The following is a 17,773-nucleotide window of genomic DNA, read 5'->3' on the forward strand; positions in this document are numbered from 1 at the left end:
CGTACGACCGATTTATCCCCGAACATCACCGACCTAGTAGGGTATACTCGTTATATAAATCATATGACGAGGGCAAACTCGGAAACCGAAACTGCGACGATATTTCCGACGCATCTTTGTATTTAGCGCACTCATATCGTCGCGCTCTTCGTTCCTCGGCATTCACCAGGACTCGGTCCTTGATGCGGTGAGTCTCCGCCGGTCACCGGCAGGTTGGGTTTAACGCGCCACCTAACTGTACTCCCGACCATGGAGATCGATCATGAACCGCCGCCTTCCAACGATGTTAGCACCAATGCTGCCGAGAGCCCTGGAAACTCCTTTCCTTCATTTTCTTCTTCTTCTTGCTCCTCTTCCTCGTCGCCTCATGGTTTGAAGGAAAAGGAGAACGAGGCGAACGCGTCTACGTCGGCCAAGTATGACGATGAAGACGAGGAGGAAGAGGACGTCTGTCGGATATGCCGAAACCCTGGTGATGGTGAAAATCCTCTCAGATACCCGTGCGCATGTAGCGGGAGCATCAAGTTTGTGCATCAGGATTGTCTTCTTCAGTGGCTTAGTCATAGCAATGCTCGTCAATGTGAGGTTTGTTCCAAACCTCTCTTTCCCTTGTAGATAATACAATTTATTGCAATTTAACGATGGTGTTCTGATTAGATTGTTTGTTGGGGATTTTGAGCACAGATCAACATATGGATCAATTGAATCTGTTGGTTTTATCGTTTCGTATTCTTGAATTTCTGGTCAATATCTTACTTAGCTTTTTTTTTTCCTTCCCCTTTTTAATTTTACAAAGCTGGTGCTTATATATATTATTAGGGTAGCAATTCTTTTGGTGGCAATGTATATATGGTGTATGGGCTAATTTGGGTGAACGATGGTAAATCTTCCCCTAACTTGAAATCAGGTCTGTTATCTCGCAAGGAATAATGGTAAGCAGCCTGATTTACGTTTAATCTTGTTACCCTAGACTTGTCAGTCACCAAGGCCAAACATTCTTTTTTCAGCAGCGTAAGATGTCTTTGATTATAACCGAAATAAAAGAAAACAAGAATAACTGCTGGAGCTGAAAGAGTAACTTGAAGACCTACATGCTAGACTTTTATGGAGAGAATTGGAAAAATGATGCATGTGCTATGCTAGGTTGTAGCTGTGGCGTTGCACCCACACCAAACATTCTTAAGACCCAATTACCCAAATCGTTATGTATGCAGTATATTTGAGATCTTCCTCTCTTGTTGGTGTATTATTCATGAATTCACTTCTCATTTGCTACAGGTTTGCAAACATGCCTTTTCTTTCTCTCCTGTTTATGCTGCAAATGCTCCGGCTAGGCTGCCTTTTCAAGAATTTGTAGTTGGAATGGCCATGAAAGCGTGCCATGTCCTGCAATTCTTTTTGCGCCTGAGTTTTGTGCTATCTGTGTGGCTCCTTATCATACCTTTCATCACATTTTGGATATGGCGATTAGCTTTTGTGAGGAGCTTTGGTGAAGCCCAGAGGTTATTCTTAAGTCATTTATCTACCGCAGTTATTCTGACTGATTGTCTACATGGTTTCCTGCTCTCTGCAAGCATCGTGTTCATTTTTCTCGGGGTCACTTCTTTGAGGGATTACTTTAGGCATTTGCGAGAAATTGGGGGCCCGGATGTTGATAGAGAAGATGAGGTGGATAGAAATGGGGCCCGAATTGCTAGAAGGCCTGCTGGACAAGCTAATCGCAATGTTGCTGGTGAGGGAAATGTTGAGGATGTTGGTGTTGTTCAAGGCATTGTTGGAGCGGCTCAAGCTCCAAGAAGGAATGCAGAGAATGTTGCAGCACGGTTGGAGATGCAAGCACAGCGTCTTGAGGCTCATGTGGAGCAAATGTTTGATGGTCTGGATGACGCTGATGGTGCTGAGGATGTACCTTTTGATGAACTTGTGGGCATGCAGGGTCCAGTTTTCCATCTGGTTGAAAATGCCTTCACTGTAAGTGTCTTTTTCTCCTTTGTATGTTATTATTCATCATTTCCTTTAAATGGAAAGGGCTTGCTGATCTGGACCGTTTAACAGAAAATTACTATATGCTTACCATGCTCAACCTTATTACTTAGAAAGTGTAATTCTCACCTTGAATTGCTGCTAGTTTTCCTCGCTTGGCCTTTTGACTATGGGATGGAAGCAGGTATTGCGGGAGTAATGAATACATTGTGGGTTAAAGGCCATCTTCATTCATGTGGATGAAAGTGGTGCAAGCCATGGCAATAATTCCATTGCAACTTTCATCATATTTTTATTCTCATATTAATTAATACTGTTAATGGCATTAATGTGACTTTTTTATGAGGCCATTGTGGGTATTTGGTTTCGGTCATGCTAGAAATTGATTTTGGTCCTAGCTTTCATTATCAAGCGAAGCATGAATAGTTCTTTTTCTACTATTGGTTTTCCTTATTTTAATTATTCATTCTATTCACACTATAGTTTCTTTATACTGCAATTTGTATCTTGTTTTTATTAACTTAGTTTGACATGATCTAAACTTGCTTCTATGCACTTTGTTAAATGGTTCATTTTCTATGCAGGTCCTGGCAAGCAATATGATTTTCCTTGGTGCCGTGATCTTTGTGCCCTTTTCATTGGGCCGCATTGTACTCCATTATCTATCTTGGTTCTTTTCAACTGCCACTGGTCCTGTATTGGCAACCGTCATCCCACTTACAGACACAGCTCTCTCCCTAGCAAATATTACGTTAAAAAATGCGTTAACTGCAGTTAAAAATTTATCATCTGAAGCTCATGAAAGTGGGCTGATAAGCCAGGTTGCGGAAATGTTGAAAGTCAATGCAAGTGGATTAAGTGAAATGTCCAAAAACATTAGTGACAATGTTTCAGCTGATCTCATGAAAGGAGGGTCAATTGGAACTTCAAGGCTTTCTGATGTTACCACTCTAGCTATTGGATATATGTTCATACTCACTTTACTCTTTTGCTACTTTGGTATTGTCGCTTTGATTCGTTATACGAGGGGTGAGCCTTTAATAATGGGAAGGTTCTACGGTATTGTTTCTGTAGCAGAGACAATCCCATCTCTGTTCAGGCAGTTTTTGGCAGCAATGAGGCATTTGATGACCATGGTTAAGGTTGCTTTCCTTCTAGTTATTGAATTGGGGGTATTTCCATTGATGTGTGGATGGTGGCTGGATGTTTGTACCATCAGGATGTTTGGAAAGACAATGGCTCACAGAGTTCAGTTTTTCTCTGCTTCTCCTCTTGCAAGTTCATTGGTTCATTGGGTTGTAGGGATTGTCTACATGCTACAAATCAGCATATTTGTCAGCCTTCTTAGAGGGGTACCTATTAGTTTCCCAAATTTTTCTACCGTGGCAATATTGTTAAACCCTTGGTTTCATTTTTATTTTTGTTCTAATGATGTTCACTTTCAATGGCAGGTTTTGCGCCATGGAGTTCTGTACTTCCTAAGAGATCCTGCCGATCCCAACTACAATCCTTTCCGTGATTTAATTGATGACCCTGTTCACAAACATGCTCGAAGGGTTCTGCTATCTGTTGCTGTTTACGGAAGCTTAATTGTGATGCTTGTATTCTTACCTGTTAAACTTGCTATGCGGATGGCTCCTTCCATTTTCCCACTGGACATATCGTAAGCTGGCTCCTTAGCTTTTTTTAATAGATATTGTGGATTAAATTGAAGCTTAGTCTCAATTTTTAACATCCTATGTGTATCATTGTAGGGTATCTGATCCATTCACTGAAATTCCAGCCGACATGCTTCTCTTTCAGATTTGTATCCCATTGGCTGTTGAGCATTTTAAACTGAGGACAACTATTAAGTCCCTTCTGCGCTACTGGTTTACAGCAGTTGGTTGGGCACTTGGCCTAACTGATTTTTTACTTCCTAGACCTGATGATAGTGGTGCTCAAGAAAATATGAATGGAGAGCCAGCTAGGCAAGACAGGCTACAGGTTGTACCAGGAGGGGTACCTGGCCGTGGGATGGCCTTTGCAGGCAATGAAGTGAACAGGGGCCTTCTTGGATCAGGAGACTTGAGTGTTGGAGATGACTTTGAAATTGATGAACAATCTGATTCTGAGTGAGTCCTTTGACTGGAGGCCTAAAATTCCGATTTATGAATGAGTGATATGTTTCTCTCTTTCCCTTTTCTTTATTTTCCGTGGGGCTGCGTCTCTTTTTTTTTTTTTTTTTTTTGGGGGGGGGTTGTGTTGGTACAATATCGTTGTGTCTTTGGGTTGTGAAATATGTAGAAACATCTAGTTTTTGTTAACTCTTTCTTTACGTACCTATGTTATAGTTGTTGCTGGTTTGGTTATCAGTTTCTTTGTTCTTATAATGTGGCCATTTTTTTAGCCATCTGATTCAATATACTGTGACTCTGGCAGTTATGGTTTTGTGCTTCGCATTGTACTGTTGCTGGTGGTTGCTTGGATGACCCTACTTGTGTTCAATTCTGCCCTGATAGTTGTACCAATTTCACTTGGGCGGGCACTTTTCAATGCCATTCCTCTTCTCCCTATCACTCATGGCATTAAGTGCAATGGTACGTAGATGATTGATTTTCTTTTCATTGGACTCAACTTTGGATGAGTTTGTAATTTGTTTCATTTGGATAGATATATATGCTTTCATCATGGGAAGCTATGTCATATGGACGGCTGTTGCTGGAGCTAGATACTCTATTGAACAAATTAGAAAGAGGAGGGTTTCAATTTTATTGAGCCAAATATACAAGTGGTGTGCGATTGTTATTAAGAGTTCTGCACTTTTGTCTATATGGGTAAGAATGTTTGTGGCAACAGTTTCTATTACCTAACTTCACTGTCCCTTTCTTCGGCTTAGGTTTGTGTCAACATAATAATCAATTCTTGCGTATTGTTATTTTTGTTTCCAGATATTTGTCATTCCGGTGCTAATTGGGCTCCTATTTGAACTTTTGGTTATTGTACCAATGAGAGTTCCGGTGGATGAGAGTCCAGTGTTCCTCCTCTATCAAGACTGGGCTTTGGGGCTTATTTTCCTTAAAATATGGACTAGATTGGTAAGTTTCTCTCTATGCAGTGCCCCTTTTGGGGTTATTAGCATATGGTAAATTTGATTTATTATTTCAGAAAAAACAAATTCATTTAAGTATCAGTTTATTTTTAGGCTCCTAGAAATGCTGTCCATGAATTATTGGCAGACGAAAGTTCCCTCCCCCTAATTTGAGAGTAAGGGGGTTTGACAAAATATTGTCTTCTGCTATAGTCATGTAATTGAGGTTAAGTGAGTCTTTGCTGCTTGCCATTCAGAAAACGCAAGATTCTTTTGGTAAATGGGATCACTTGGTAAATACTCCCTCCGGTCCTTCATATTGGGCATCTCTTAAACAGAATGGGTGGTCCTATATGTTAGTCACTGGCTAAAGTTTATTCAAGGATTGCCCCCTTTCCAATTTAAAGAACACACTTAAAGTGTGATGCAGTGTTTGAGGTATTTAATTTATGGTTTTAAATAGGTTCAAATTTGAAATTTTGTTGTCATTTACAGGCAAAGTTAATTGCCTCTCTTTGGTTCTGATAAAGTAGTTACAAGTGACTTGTAATGAAGGACCAGAGGGAGTATTATATTTGAGGAGTTTGTTGGCATAGAACGCAATGGTGACCTGCAATCCATGTTAACCAATCTTTGTTTAGTGGGATGTGGCTTCTTCTTGTCTCCTGTTTGGCCGTCATTTTCCTTGTAGGATGTGTGCTGCTCCATCAAACCATTTTTGAAAAGTAAATCGGTTCGTTAGAAACTATGTATTGGGATGTCATCCTGGCTGCTTTTTAGCGACCCCCTGTCTTGTGACATCGGTTTTTGGCATTGTATATATAGACTTGTTGACTTACTTCCCACTCCCTTTTTACGTAGGTTATGTTGGACCACATGATGCCCCTTGTGGATGAAAGCTGGCGAGTAAAATTTGAGAGGGTGAGGGAGGATGGTTTCTCCAGGTTGCGAGGTCTTTGGGTCCTAAGGGAGATCGTGCTTCCTATCATAATGAAGCTGTTGACAGCACTGTGTGTTCCGTATGTTTTGGCCAGGGGAGTGTTTCCAGTGTTCGGGTACCCATTGGTGGTCAATTCTGCTGTATATCGCTTTGCCTGGTTGGGATGCCTCTCTGTCAGCCTTTTGTGCTTCTGTGCCAAGCGATTCCATGTCTGGTTTACAAACCTCCATAATTCAATACGTGACGATCGTTATTTGATTGGTCGTCGGCTGCATAACTATGGGGAAGAAGTTGGCAAGGCAAATGAAGCCGGAACTTCCACACTTACAGAGAATACTAATTCGCTAAGCACTGCTTTGATACCACATGACTAGGTTTGAGGCATGCAAATCGACAGGCTGGCCGAGTTGGTTTCACGTGGTATTGTGTTTTAGGTCGAGGGCAAATATTTTAATTTTAATTTTAGGGCAATTGAATCAGTGGTGCAAGACCTCTGGGTTTGATAAATGTACACACTTTCCGTGACCACTTAGCTCGTACGCGTAAATGGTCTTGCATTTATGTACGACAATCCCCCAATGTATTCAGCAAACGCATCAAGATGCCCGTCTGGCTACAGTCGCATCTACAGTTAGATTTTCCTTTTTGTAAAATATTCTTTAGGGACAACTCCTGTAATGCTTATTTTACCGGGTGTTACTTTTCATTCCTTCAGGATGTCCTGGACTTCTCTTTTCCTCCCCCGGACTTCTATTATACCTTCACAAGGCATCAGTTCCGAAATATTATTTTAGACCAATCTTCACAAGTGACTATCGGTTGATTCCACTGCACCTTCGCAAATGGATACGTCATATTTAGCCGCAGTCACATTTTGGTGAAAATTTTTAAAAGTAATTTTATAATATACAAAATAGATATATAATAAAAATTTCATTCCAATTTATGTAAAAATGTTTTTTAAGAATGTGTTCACTGATTTTGAAGTCGAGACCATGCATCTCGTTGCGATTTTATTCCCCTTTCATGTATATAGAGAACTAGCAAAAGGGATGTTTAATATGATGAGGAAGAGACAGAACGCTATTTCCGAACGAGTGCATTACCCCTGTTTTGATGACTGCTTCATTCATATTTACAAAGCTTAAACTCTCGAGATATTGGCTTGATATGCCAAACGGACTGCAATCATAAGGCATCAAATTACAAAAGCATAACTGAGAACGTGATCCTCCAAAACGAAAGCAAGTGGTACCTACTACGATGAAACAAACTCAACCTGAAAACTGAGTCAACGCCAGGCCTACAATAACAATGCAACCGTTGCTGAGTTTAATCCAAAACATGAAACTCTCAAGAAACTAGACTGTCATTAAGAGCTAATGAGGCCAGTTGATCAGCGGCTCCACCAGCTTGCTGCTGCTGAGCAACATTCCTCAGAACATCCATTGCTTCAGCCACCTTTGATTTCAGAGCCTCGGGTGATTCGAGTAAGTGTAGAACCTCAGGCTGATCCATCTCCAGAAGCATGCCTGTCACTTTCGCCGCATTATCAGGCTCCAATTGTTCCACAAGAGGGTAAAGGTTCTCACCCAGCATCTACAAACAGCCAACAGACAAAAGTGGGTCATAGTTTAACTTGACTAATAAATCCAGGGCACACCCAGATATAGTAACATCACAAAGAAGAAAAATGCCTACCGTCCTCTGCTGCTCTGGAGAAGCATTTGCCAGGGCAGAAGCAAGAGCCCCTATAGGAATTTGCTGGGGCAGGGCTGCATCACGAATTGGCATTCCACCAACGTCGTATGGGACAGAAAACATGCCTCCAGCAACCCCCGGCATGGGAGCATCAGGCAGCCCCCTACCAGGCGGGTATCGGTACATGCGCCCCCTTGGAAGCATCTGTCATTCCCCAAAACTATGAGGCAACATGTCTCTAACCAGACAGCTGGTTTCCACAAATAATACATGATGAGTCTTTTCTAACACTAACCTGCTGCTGTATTAGTGGGACAGGCTGCTGGTTCTGCTGGACAGCCCCTGCACGTCTTCCACCTGGACGCTGGCCCTGCTGCCCTTGCTGAACCATTGGCATGAAGAAATTTGGCATAGGACCTCCTCCAGGCCTCATTCCAGGTACAAGTTGTTGTTGATACCCAAATCCAGGCTGATCCAATGGTGAGGCGAGACATGAGTTCAAAACAATGATAAATAAGATGAATAGCGGCAAGTAGAAAACAATAATATGAATAGTATTGGATAAAAATAAGATGAATCATGAGAGCAGAGAATTCCAAGTCAAGATGAGTTGCGACCACGTTGAAGTGTAAGTGTAAACAGTTAAAAGGTAATTACCTGGGAAGGAATGATAGCAGGAGGGCCTTGACCATAAAATATTTGTTGTCCAATACCTGGACCACCAGGAGGGTACATAGGCACACGGGGAGCTACAGAAGGTGCCATTGCAACAGGCCGCATTTGAGCAAATTGAGCCTGAATAAACAGGATAGGACCAGAATATTAAAGAATTTGATAGTCAGTAGTCATAGGCATATTCCAGTAATCATTTCCAATACAAAACTCAACATATCTAGATCATCACATTGATCATGCAATAAGATTCAACCCCCCGTAATTCATGTTTCTCATCCCATATCACAGACCACCAGGATTTTCCATCCGGAATATGCATGACGGAGGTAAGAAAAACCCAACAAACCGCCATGTTCTTCTAATATATGCACAAATCCTAGGGAAATCATTATGCGTTGGGATTAACAGATAAAGTGACCGAACCCAACTTAGGCAGTTAAAGAATGCATTTCTCCGCGTTTCACATGAACATAGAAGATTCAGTAATGCATACCTAAGGATGAGTAGCATAAAAATAACTCAGCTTCATGCAACACATACCTGCAGTCTAGCTCTTCTATCTTCTTTGCGTTGAGCTAAAGCAACATATAGAGGCTTGCTTACTACCATTTTTCCATTCATATCAGAAAGCTACATCATGATCAGGGAAAAAATATAAATAGACATTTTCCAAGTTCCAACTACTAAGAAAATCACCTTCAACATAGAAAATATTATCTTGACTTACAGCTCTTGCAGCCTCTTCAGGAGTCGTAAATGCAACAAACCCTGATCCTCGGCTTATCCCATTGGGGTCTCTCATAACCTATCAAGACAACAGGGGTATTTTTAGCAACCCTGCAAGTCAGAAGTTTGCATGAAACCAAAAAAGATCCTGCATACCTTGCATGAGGTAATGTTACCAAATGGAGAGAAGAGCTCCCTAAGTTTATCATCACCAATGCTATCATCTAAATTTTTCACATACAAGTTAGCCCCTTGATATTTATCAGCGGCTTCTTTCATAGTCTGTTCAAATCGAAGCTTCAATTCAAGCTCCCTTTCAGATTTCTTTTGAGCTTTTCCAACATACCATTCCTTGTCATCAATTTTCTTCCCATTAAGAGAATCAACAGCCCTAGCAGCATCGTCAGCATTCTCAAAGTTCACAAATCCAAAGCACTTAGATTTTCCATCCGCGTCTCTCATAACTACAGCACTTGTAATTGTTCCAAATTCACCAAAAGTTCTCTTTAAATCTTCATCAGTGGTTGTCTCAGATAAATTCTTTACAAAAACATTGTTAAATTTTGTTTTATCAATGACACTTTCTCTCTCTTGCTTGCGAAGAAAGGGTCCCACATACACCTGTTTATCATTCAACAGCATACCATTCAGCTTCTCTATGGCCTTTTGAGCAGATTCCTCATTATCAAATTGCACAAAGCCATATCCCTTTGACTGGCCAGAAGAATCTGTAGCTACTTTGCAAGAAAGGATATTCCCAAATGCAGAGAAGGTATCATGCAAAGCTTTGTGGTCAATTGCCTTATCAAGATTCTGCAATGATCCAGCAAAAATAGGCAAAAGCATTGACAAGAGTCAGAACCCCACACGACATTGAACAAATGACCACCTACAGTTTTTTTTTTTTTTTTTTGTGTTACCTTAATAAATATATTTCCAGCCCCACTTCTTCGGATACTAGGATCACGATGTGAATACATAATACGGATAGGCTTGTTATTAAGAGGAGCGAAGTTCAGCAAATCCATTGCTCTAGCAGCTGTAGACAAGTGAAGATCAAGCAAGATTAATTATAAAACTTGAAAGCAAGATTAAACTGAGTTAAACATCACATAGGGGTCAAATTTTGAATTTATTGCTATTTAAATAACTATGTCTAAATGAAGATCAAGCAAACTGCTAATAAGTATCACTCTGGTCCTTATTATTTGTCACTTCTTGGGAGAGATCTTGGTCCTTTTTATTTGTCACTTGTAACCTTTTTAATGCTTCATTTCCAATTCTGCCCCTATTAATTATAGTTAACGTGAAGAGAGGGGGAATGCGTGATAGAAATATACTAGTATTTAATACTCTCCTTAATAGGGGCAAAAATAGAAGATTTTATCTATTTAATGCTCTCCTTAGTATGTGCAAAATTCTTACAAGTGACAAATAATAAGGACCAAAGACCAGGGTGGTATATAAGAATATCAAAGGTTATCCAGGGAATGTTGGTAGCTAATAAAATCACACCGAGATTGTAGATTAGGAATTGAATAGTGAACCTCCGAAGATATTATCAATTATCCTCTCGTTTCCATTTGCATGGATTTAAACTGCACAATAATCATATCACACGCACCAATCGTACATCATGAGTTTACAAGATACAATACGGTACCATGTATCTAATGCTCTATAATACACACTGATAAGACTCGTTTAAGGCCTTTAGATATTGAAGTGCACATATGTCCATGTATCTAATTGAATAACGCTAACGCTACTTCACAATAGTGCAAAAATAAATTAATAAACTGGTAGACCCATTCCTAGATCATAAATAATGAAGCAGTCAGCAGCATGCATAGATGTCCATGAGACGGCTAGAATCTGAGTTAGGAAACCTTAGTGCTGGTCTGAGTTTCCTGAAGAGACCTACCACATCCATGACCTCTACAGCCTAACAAGATTTGGATGTCCAGCATTCTCTACAAGCCTAGACTAAAAGCCATGTTACCAACAACCACAGAATGAAGAACTTCATTGCATTAAGAATGCCTCCTATGCTATTCTTCTGGAGTCATGGTACCACATCCATAATGCAATTATTACCGGATCTTGCTTTGCACCAAAAGGAAAATGGCGTATTACTGTCTCTAGTTCATGCATAACAATAAGCACTCGTTCGCTCATACCAAGGTCACAACAAACCCATCCAACTAGCAAGTGTCTTTTATGACCATCTTTTCAGATCATATAATACGCAGAACAAATGCAGCACTTATCAAGATCAGCAACTGGATATGCATAACTTCATCCTACCAAATTATATACAATGAAACAAGGATTGTTTGACAAATGGTTAGGTAGCTTCTATCCTTGAGAGAATTCACAGCTCCTTAGAAATAAAAATAGCGCTGAATATTAATTATTAATTATTTGTAATTTTAAATGTGCCAAACGAATTTTTCTTTTGGCCAATAAAATAGGACAAATGAACCAACATCAATTGAGGAGTGCCAATGAGCAATCCAATTACAACTTGGAAAGATTAAATGTACTATGCGTGGCTTTTTTACTCCATATCTGCATCAACAGTGAACAAACAAATGATACCAGCACATTTGTAGTAGGACAAGAATGTGTCTTTTCCCCGCTATAGATTCCGTTCTCCAATTTCCTATTTAGGTTTCAAAGTTCACTAAAGCAACATGGTGTACTTACCAGCAACGGAAATCAACATAATTAACCACAATATAGATGAAAAATTCAGGTGCAAGGTGCCAAGAATTATGAAGCCCTCAATTATGTAGAAGGATGCCTGAATAAGCTAATTCATAAAATTAATTTACTTCTCAAAAATGTCATTTAATAACAAAATGAATTCCAAAATCGGCAGGCCAAATGTTCAACCAGGAATATTCACGTGATCCGGTTAATCTATCTCAGAGCTTCATAAGCCCTACGAAATATCACCTATTTATGCGTAAAAAATTTCATCAAATCTATTGATAAACCAGAAGATTTTGAAAAACGCTTCCATCAAAGATGATATTCCCGAGGGACAAGACGTCAAACAACTAACCTTCTGGCGCCGCGTTAAAATTGACATAACCGTAACCAAGTGATCGCCGGCTGGTCAAATCCCTACAGACTCTAACGGAGACAACCTGACCAGCTTGGCTAAACAGATCGTAGAGCTGCGATTCTGTGACATTCACATCAAGATCTCCAACATAGAGCGACGTCGTCACGAACTGGTTTGCCCCGCCAGTTGCAGGAGCACCGCTAGCTCCCGGTATCACATTTTGAGGCGGAACCTGAACCTGAGCCATCTCAACCAACAACAACTAGACCGATGAACTTAATTGGTTCTTTCTTTCTTTTTTCCCGGAAAACTTTCAGTTTTCTCTTTTTTTCCCTTTTTTTCTCTCCCTATAGTTCTCTTCCCTCTCCTCTAGTTATTCAAAACAATACAGCCCAGGAAGAACATCAACCAAGATAACCCACAGTGAACGAGAAGAATAAAATGGCACAAAGCTGATAGCTATAGCGGATATTTTTCTTTATGATTTTTTTTTTTTAATGAAGAACGAAAAGAGCGAGGAGGAGAGGGAAGGGAGTGACGGATAGATACGGTCGGAGATCCGACGATAAATAGGAGTGGCCACCGGGGGCGGCAGCGCGTGAGGATAACGAACTGGTTAAAACAAGGGTGGTGTGCACCAGAGGGCAGGTTAAACTGCACTGAGATAGGGGGGGGGGTGTGAAACGCAAGGAAGAGAGGTATATCGAAAAAAGGAAGAAGGCGTAAACCCTAGGGAGGCCGATGGGAACCGTCCGATCTGAGATGCTGTGGGGCCCAGATGACGATGTCTTCCTGTTGGTGGCGATGTGAGGTAGAGAAGCCAATAAGGCAACACCGGAGGATTTCGCAGACCACTGAGAAACTGAGAAAGAAAGCACCGAGGTTTGGGAGGTGAAGATTCCAGGTTATTAATATGTTATTTCAAGAATATTTTATTTTATTTTATTAAAATCGAGGAATTTTCTATATGAATCACATCATTCGATTATAAATTTAAATTAAAAGTAAAATTTAAAAATGTCAAAACTTAAAAAGTGGATCAAAATAAAATTGATATGAACGAATCCTTTTTAGAGTTGGTTGTCTACTGTCTCTGAGTGAGATCAAAAGAAATTAACTCGCATTCCCTTCATGCTATTCTCTCTTATTATTAAATGAATGAATAATATTAAAATAAAATAGAACTTAAAAAATCAGGTATCAAACCTCTAACTAGATCCTTGATGAATAGTGTCAACTGTGTGAGGCCTTGTAACAAGTAATAACTAATAACTTAATATACATGATTTTTTTAAAAAAAATACTGCACATAATTACATACTTTATTGTTTTTTTTTTACCAGCCATACTTTATTGTTTTTAAAATTTTTCTTTTCAAAAAAATAAAATCCTTAATTTAAGAAATTTGCACGTTCGATTGATCCCCGCTCAGCCTCGCCTTCATTTTACTTTGAAAATCTATAAGCATTAAAAAATAAATTTTTTTAATGCATCCTAACATAAAAAATTAAGTCATATTGACTTTCTTTTAATTTTAAAAATTCAGGTCTATCGACCCATCCGTTGATAAAGTTTTAAATTACTCAATTTTTTCGACCAAAGTTTCAGACACTTTTAAGCTTCGATTGAAGTTTTTTAAAATTTTTTTTTTTTTCTAGAGCGTCAATCAACATCCGCTAGCACCTCTCCACATCCACATCAATTAAATTTAGCAACAAGAATATCATATCAGTAACTAACACTTAATTTAGGCCAGCCTACAAAGTTAATATTTAAATTTTTATTAAAAAAATGCTTATATTTAGCTTGCAATAAAATTTTAAATAGGATAAATTTTAATAGGAGTATAATTATACACAATTAAAAAATTATCATATCAATATAGGTGTTGTCGTTTCAGCCCCTTGAAACGATTTCTCTATTTAAAATGAGGGGATAAAATACTCCCCTGGTCTTTAATATAATATTTTTTTAACTAGTTTGATTAGATTAAAAAAGTTAGGTAAATTAGTTAATTATAAAGAATATGATATGTTTTTTCTAAAATATTATAATTATTTTTCTTAATATTCTTTCACCTTCACTTATTTGATTATGATTGAAAAAATATTCATAGGGGTAATTAAAAAAATTAATAAATATGAAAAGTAAATATTATATTTAGAATCAAAATTAACTTAATAATTTAATTCTATATTAAGAATGGGAGGAGTATCGATTTTGGTGCTATATAAATGGACAGTTGTTCCCAAAGTTCTTGTCATGTGTGATCATAGTGAAAATTACCCTCCACAAAGGAGTTAGAGATTTACACAACTTTTTTTCAGATAATCATGATCAGCCTTAAATAAAATCATATATATAATACTCAATCATACTTTGCTCAGAAAAAGGAAAAAAATATGCTATTTTTCTGAGACGTTCAAGATGGAAATTTCATCTCATCCACATGCAAATTTAAAGGGAAAAAACACTCACATGCATTAAAATTTTTGAAAAAGCACTCACATGCATAAACAAGAATATTCAAATTTAGAGTTTTTGAAAAATCAAACAAATGACTCGAAATGGGTTGTTTGGAAAATTACATATTCATACTCAGAAAAAACATGGTTTTGCAAAAGCCTCTGTCACCATTGCTGCTCTCCTACATCGCGTTCGGTGTTGAGAATGCTAAGGTGCAAATTTAGTTAAAAAGTTTTTATTTAAAAATATTTAGCACCTAAAAGTTTTATTGAGTGTAAATTTGTCCTAAATATTTAATATGGTAGCAATATTATTTCATATTATTAAAATCATTAACATTTTTAATGATAAGAAATAGTATTGCCATAATTTTAAATTTTTGTTACAAATACATACCTAAAAAAGCTTTAGAGTGCTTAGCTCATTTAAGTAAAAACTTTCAAGATAAAGTTATACATTAATTCAAAGTTTTATTACAGGAATCAAAATTAATCTTTTGGCCATTTAAATTTCAACTCACTTATAACATAATCCCTCAATTATTACTCGATATAACTTACTCTCTAAAATTTTAACTTCCCTAAAACTAAGTCCCTAATCTTTCTAAATTTAATAATTTAATCCTTATCATGCCTAACTTGTTTGATTAATCATTTAATTATCCTACATGGCAACATATTGCTCAACTAATTATATCCTATGTGGCTATTAATTCTCTCTCCTCTACTTCTTCTCCCCATTCCCACATGAAACAAGTTTTTCAATACTCATCCTAATCTCATCAGATCTAAACTGTCTGTATTTGATTTGAATGGTCCGAATTTAAAATACAATGAGCACCGAAACTGGATCTTTCCCATATACACATCCTTCTTCAACCCTGACGCCGATGAGGTCCGATACCCTCCGTTGCTCACCTGCACCTCCAACATCCTCTCTTCCTCTATCTCCCACAGATCGCCGCCCTTGTTGACCCCACCATGGTTAAACATATGAGTATTGTTATCTTCGTAGTCGTGATTCATGGCTTCATCATCATACTGGCAGCACTGAATTGGGTGATCCATGGGAAACTATTTTTTCTAACTTATAAAAATGAAAACGTTAATGACATGTTTCAACAGATATGGTCCCACAATGTATCCCGCGCATTGATGGGAGAAATGAAGGGTCATCAGAATTGGGTGAAGGTGTTCAGCGAGTGATTGACATTCTTTAGAGAAGGAACCTAGTTTATTCATGGAGGAACCTAATTCAGGAATTGAATCGGCTTCTGGGTTTCTTATCATCTGAAATGGCTGGTTCAATAGTTCTCAGGTGTAGGGCTCGCTTCACAGAGATCCATATGTACGTATATATTTATATTTTTCTCTATGTACATATGGCGAAGAAGGAGGTCAGAACCAAGAGATCACTTCACAGAGATCTATATATACATATACATATACATATATATATATATATATCCTTGTTATGTCAGCAATGTTAAAGTGAGCACACGGCGTCGGGCAGTGGTCTCCGGGAGATAGAGGAAGAGAGGTAGTTGGAGGGGTAAGAGAGGCACGCCGGGCGTCGATAGTAGCTAGGGGTTGAAGAAGACTGTATTTTTGCGGGAATGGGAGAAGAAGCGGAGGAGATAATTAATTAGTTGAGTAATATTTTGCTTTGCAGGTTAATTAAATGATTAATTAAACAAATTATGTATGATAAAGATTAAATTATTAAATTTAGAAAGATTAGAAACTGAGTTATAAATGAGTTAAAAGTTTAGAGGCTAAGTTGTATCGAGTGATAATTGAAATATTGAATTATAAGTGAGTTACTACCTCCGGTCCTAATTATAAGGCTTCGTTTGTAGACTATAAATGAGGTTTTATAATTAGGATAGAAGATAGTAAAATTTAGAGGACAAAAATTAATTTTTCCTTTATTTTCTAAATATTAAACTTTCTCCTTTTTTCTTAACCTGAATAAATGTAAAACTTTCATTACTTTATATTTGTTAATTATTGTTTTATAAAAAAATATAATTCAACTATATGTAGATATACTTTAAAGAGATTATATCAATTTTTTAAAAATTAAGCAGCTTATTTATTTTTTAAAAATTCTTTGAAATTAATTAAGTGGTTCTTACACTAATAACCATAAGAGGAGCAATGCTTCTAGAAAACTGAAAACGGAAAATGACAACGCCCCGTTCGTCAAATTTGAATTTTGAAGATTTCCAAACCTGATTAATTTTCTCCGTTGGAAGAATGAGAGGAAAAAACAGAACAAGACAAAACCCAACCACCACTTTCGCCCTCTCCCCTTTCTCTGCGTCTTTTGTTTTGATTTGGCTCTCTCTTAATTGCTGTTTGACTATTAATTTAATTTTTAAAAATATCATAAATGTCTTTAAAAAAAATGATCCAACACGGTTCAATGTTTTAGAAGGAATTAAGGATTAATTATTATAAGACATTCGTTGAAAATGGAATCTTGGCATATACTGATTTAATTTAATATTTTAAACATAGATTCCTCATGAGTTGCATGGGTTTTTTGGACCCCCCCAAAAAAAATCAAAATCGAGTTCTTGCCATAATTCATGCTAACACCTTTTATAGGCATCTTGGTCATAACCCTTTTATAACTTATTTGTAATATTTTTAACTGGCCTCTTGTTAGAAGTACTAAGATTTACTTATTATAAGAGAAAATTAATTAAATTATGTTGGTCAAAAGTAATTGAAAACAATAAATGTATAAAAAATGTAATCTTTTTACCAAAAATACTCTCATAGATAAGGAAAAAAAAGATAATGTGCGATTGTGGGAAAGAGAAAATATGTGAGAATTAAATGTAATGATATGAGTAATATGAGTAATTAAACAGAGTCAAATAGAAAATCAACTAGCAAAATTTGAGACAACTTCTAAGTGTCTTTTATTAAAAAAAAAAAAAAAAGAACATGACATGTTTCACAATTGTCTCTTATACTATTTTAGGTCTTTAATATAAGAGCTAATTTGATATTTAATTTGGTTTTAAATATAAAATCCTAATTCACTTTGTCTCTCATATTTATCTATTTTTTAAAAGTAAGCTTTGTAGTAATTACACATGTTAAATATTCTATCAACTAGAAGTTCC

At 37.5% G+C, this 17,773-nt stretch overlaps 2 protein-coding genes across 2 annotated transcripts; one reads left to right on the forward strand and one right to left on the reverse strand.

The window, feature by feature from the left end:
* The first annotated feature begins 109 nt into the window (after positions 1-109).
* On the forward strand, positions 110-6,710 carry LOC114737399 (probable E3 ubiquitin ligase SUD1). The gene is made up of 9 exons (XM_028925322.1): positions 110-585; positions 1,279-1,971; positions 2,568-3,335; positions 3,435-3,646; positions 3,738-4,097; positions 4,405-4,562; positions 4,636-4,799; positions 4,914-5,060; positions 5,915-6,710. Exons 1-9 carry the CDS (start codon positions 250-252, stop codon positions 6,365-6,367), a joined length of 3,291 nt encoding a protein of 1,096 aa, XP_028781155.1. The 5' UTR covers positions 110-249; the 3' UTR covers positions 6,368-6,710.
* Positions 6,711-7,079: 369 nt separating this feature from the next.
* On the reverse strand, positions 7,080-12,415 carry LOC114737390 (polyadenylate-binding protein 2). Its single transcript, XM_028925313.1, has 9 exons — positions 12,166-12,415; positions 10,016-10,134; positions 9,252-9,908; positions 9,097-9,174; positions 8,910-8,999; positions 8,352-8,489; positions 7,990-8,163; positions 7,695-7,898; positions 7,080-7,592 (listed from the first exon to the last, which is right to left on the reverse strand). The coding sequence occupies exons 1-9, from the start codon at positions 12,413-12,415 to the stop codon at positions 7,347-7,349; spliced, it is 1,956 nt and encodes a 651-aa protein (XP_028781146.1). The 3' UTR covers positions 7,080-7,346.
* Positions 12,416-17,773: the final 5,358 nt, after the last annotated feature.

This window comes from Neltuma alba, unplaced genomic scaffold (assembly GCF_004799145.2).
Source record: "Neltuma alba isolate B1F8T4 unplaced genomic scaffold, ASM479914v2 tig00013437_pilon, whole genome shotgun sequence".
In the NCBI taxonomy this organism is placed as follows: Eukaryota; Viridiplantae; Streptophyta; class Magnoliopsida; order Fabales; family Fabaceae; genus Neltuma; species Neltuma alba.

Excerpts from the sequence above, each read along its gene's own strand:
- LOC114737399 (XM_028925322.1), top strand. The coding sequence starts at position 250 with ATGGAGATCGATCATGAACCGCCGCCTTCCAACGATGTTAGCACCAAT. Across the intron at positions 1,972-2,567 it reads TGGTTGAAAATGCCTTCACT|GTCCTGGCAAGCAATATGAT; the intron begins GTAAGTGTCTTT and ends TTTTCTATGCAG. Across the intron at positions 4,098-4,404 it reads GATGAACAATCTGATTCTGA|TTATGGTTTTGTGCTTCGCA; the intron begins GTGAGTCCTTTG and ends TGACTCTGGCAG.
- LOC114737390 (XM_028925313.1), bottom strand. The coding sequence starts at position 12,415 with ATGGCTCAGGTTCAGGTTCCGCCTCAAAATGTGATACCGGGAGCTAGC. Across the intron at positions 9,000-9,096 it reads CTGAAGAGGCTGCAAGAGCT|CTTTCTGATATGAATGGAAA; the intron begins GTAAGTCAAGAT and ends ATCATGATGTAG. Across the intron at positions 8,164-8,351 it reads CTGCTATCATTCCTTCCCAG|CCTGGATTTGGGTATCAACA; the intron begins GTAATTACCTTT and ends CCATTGGATCAG.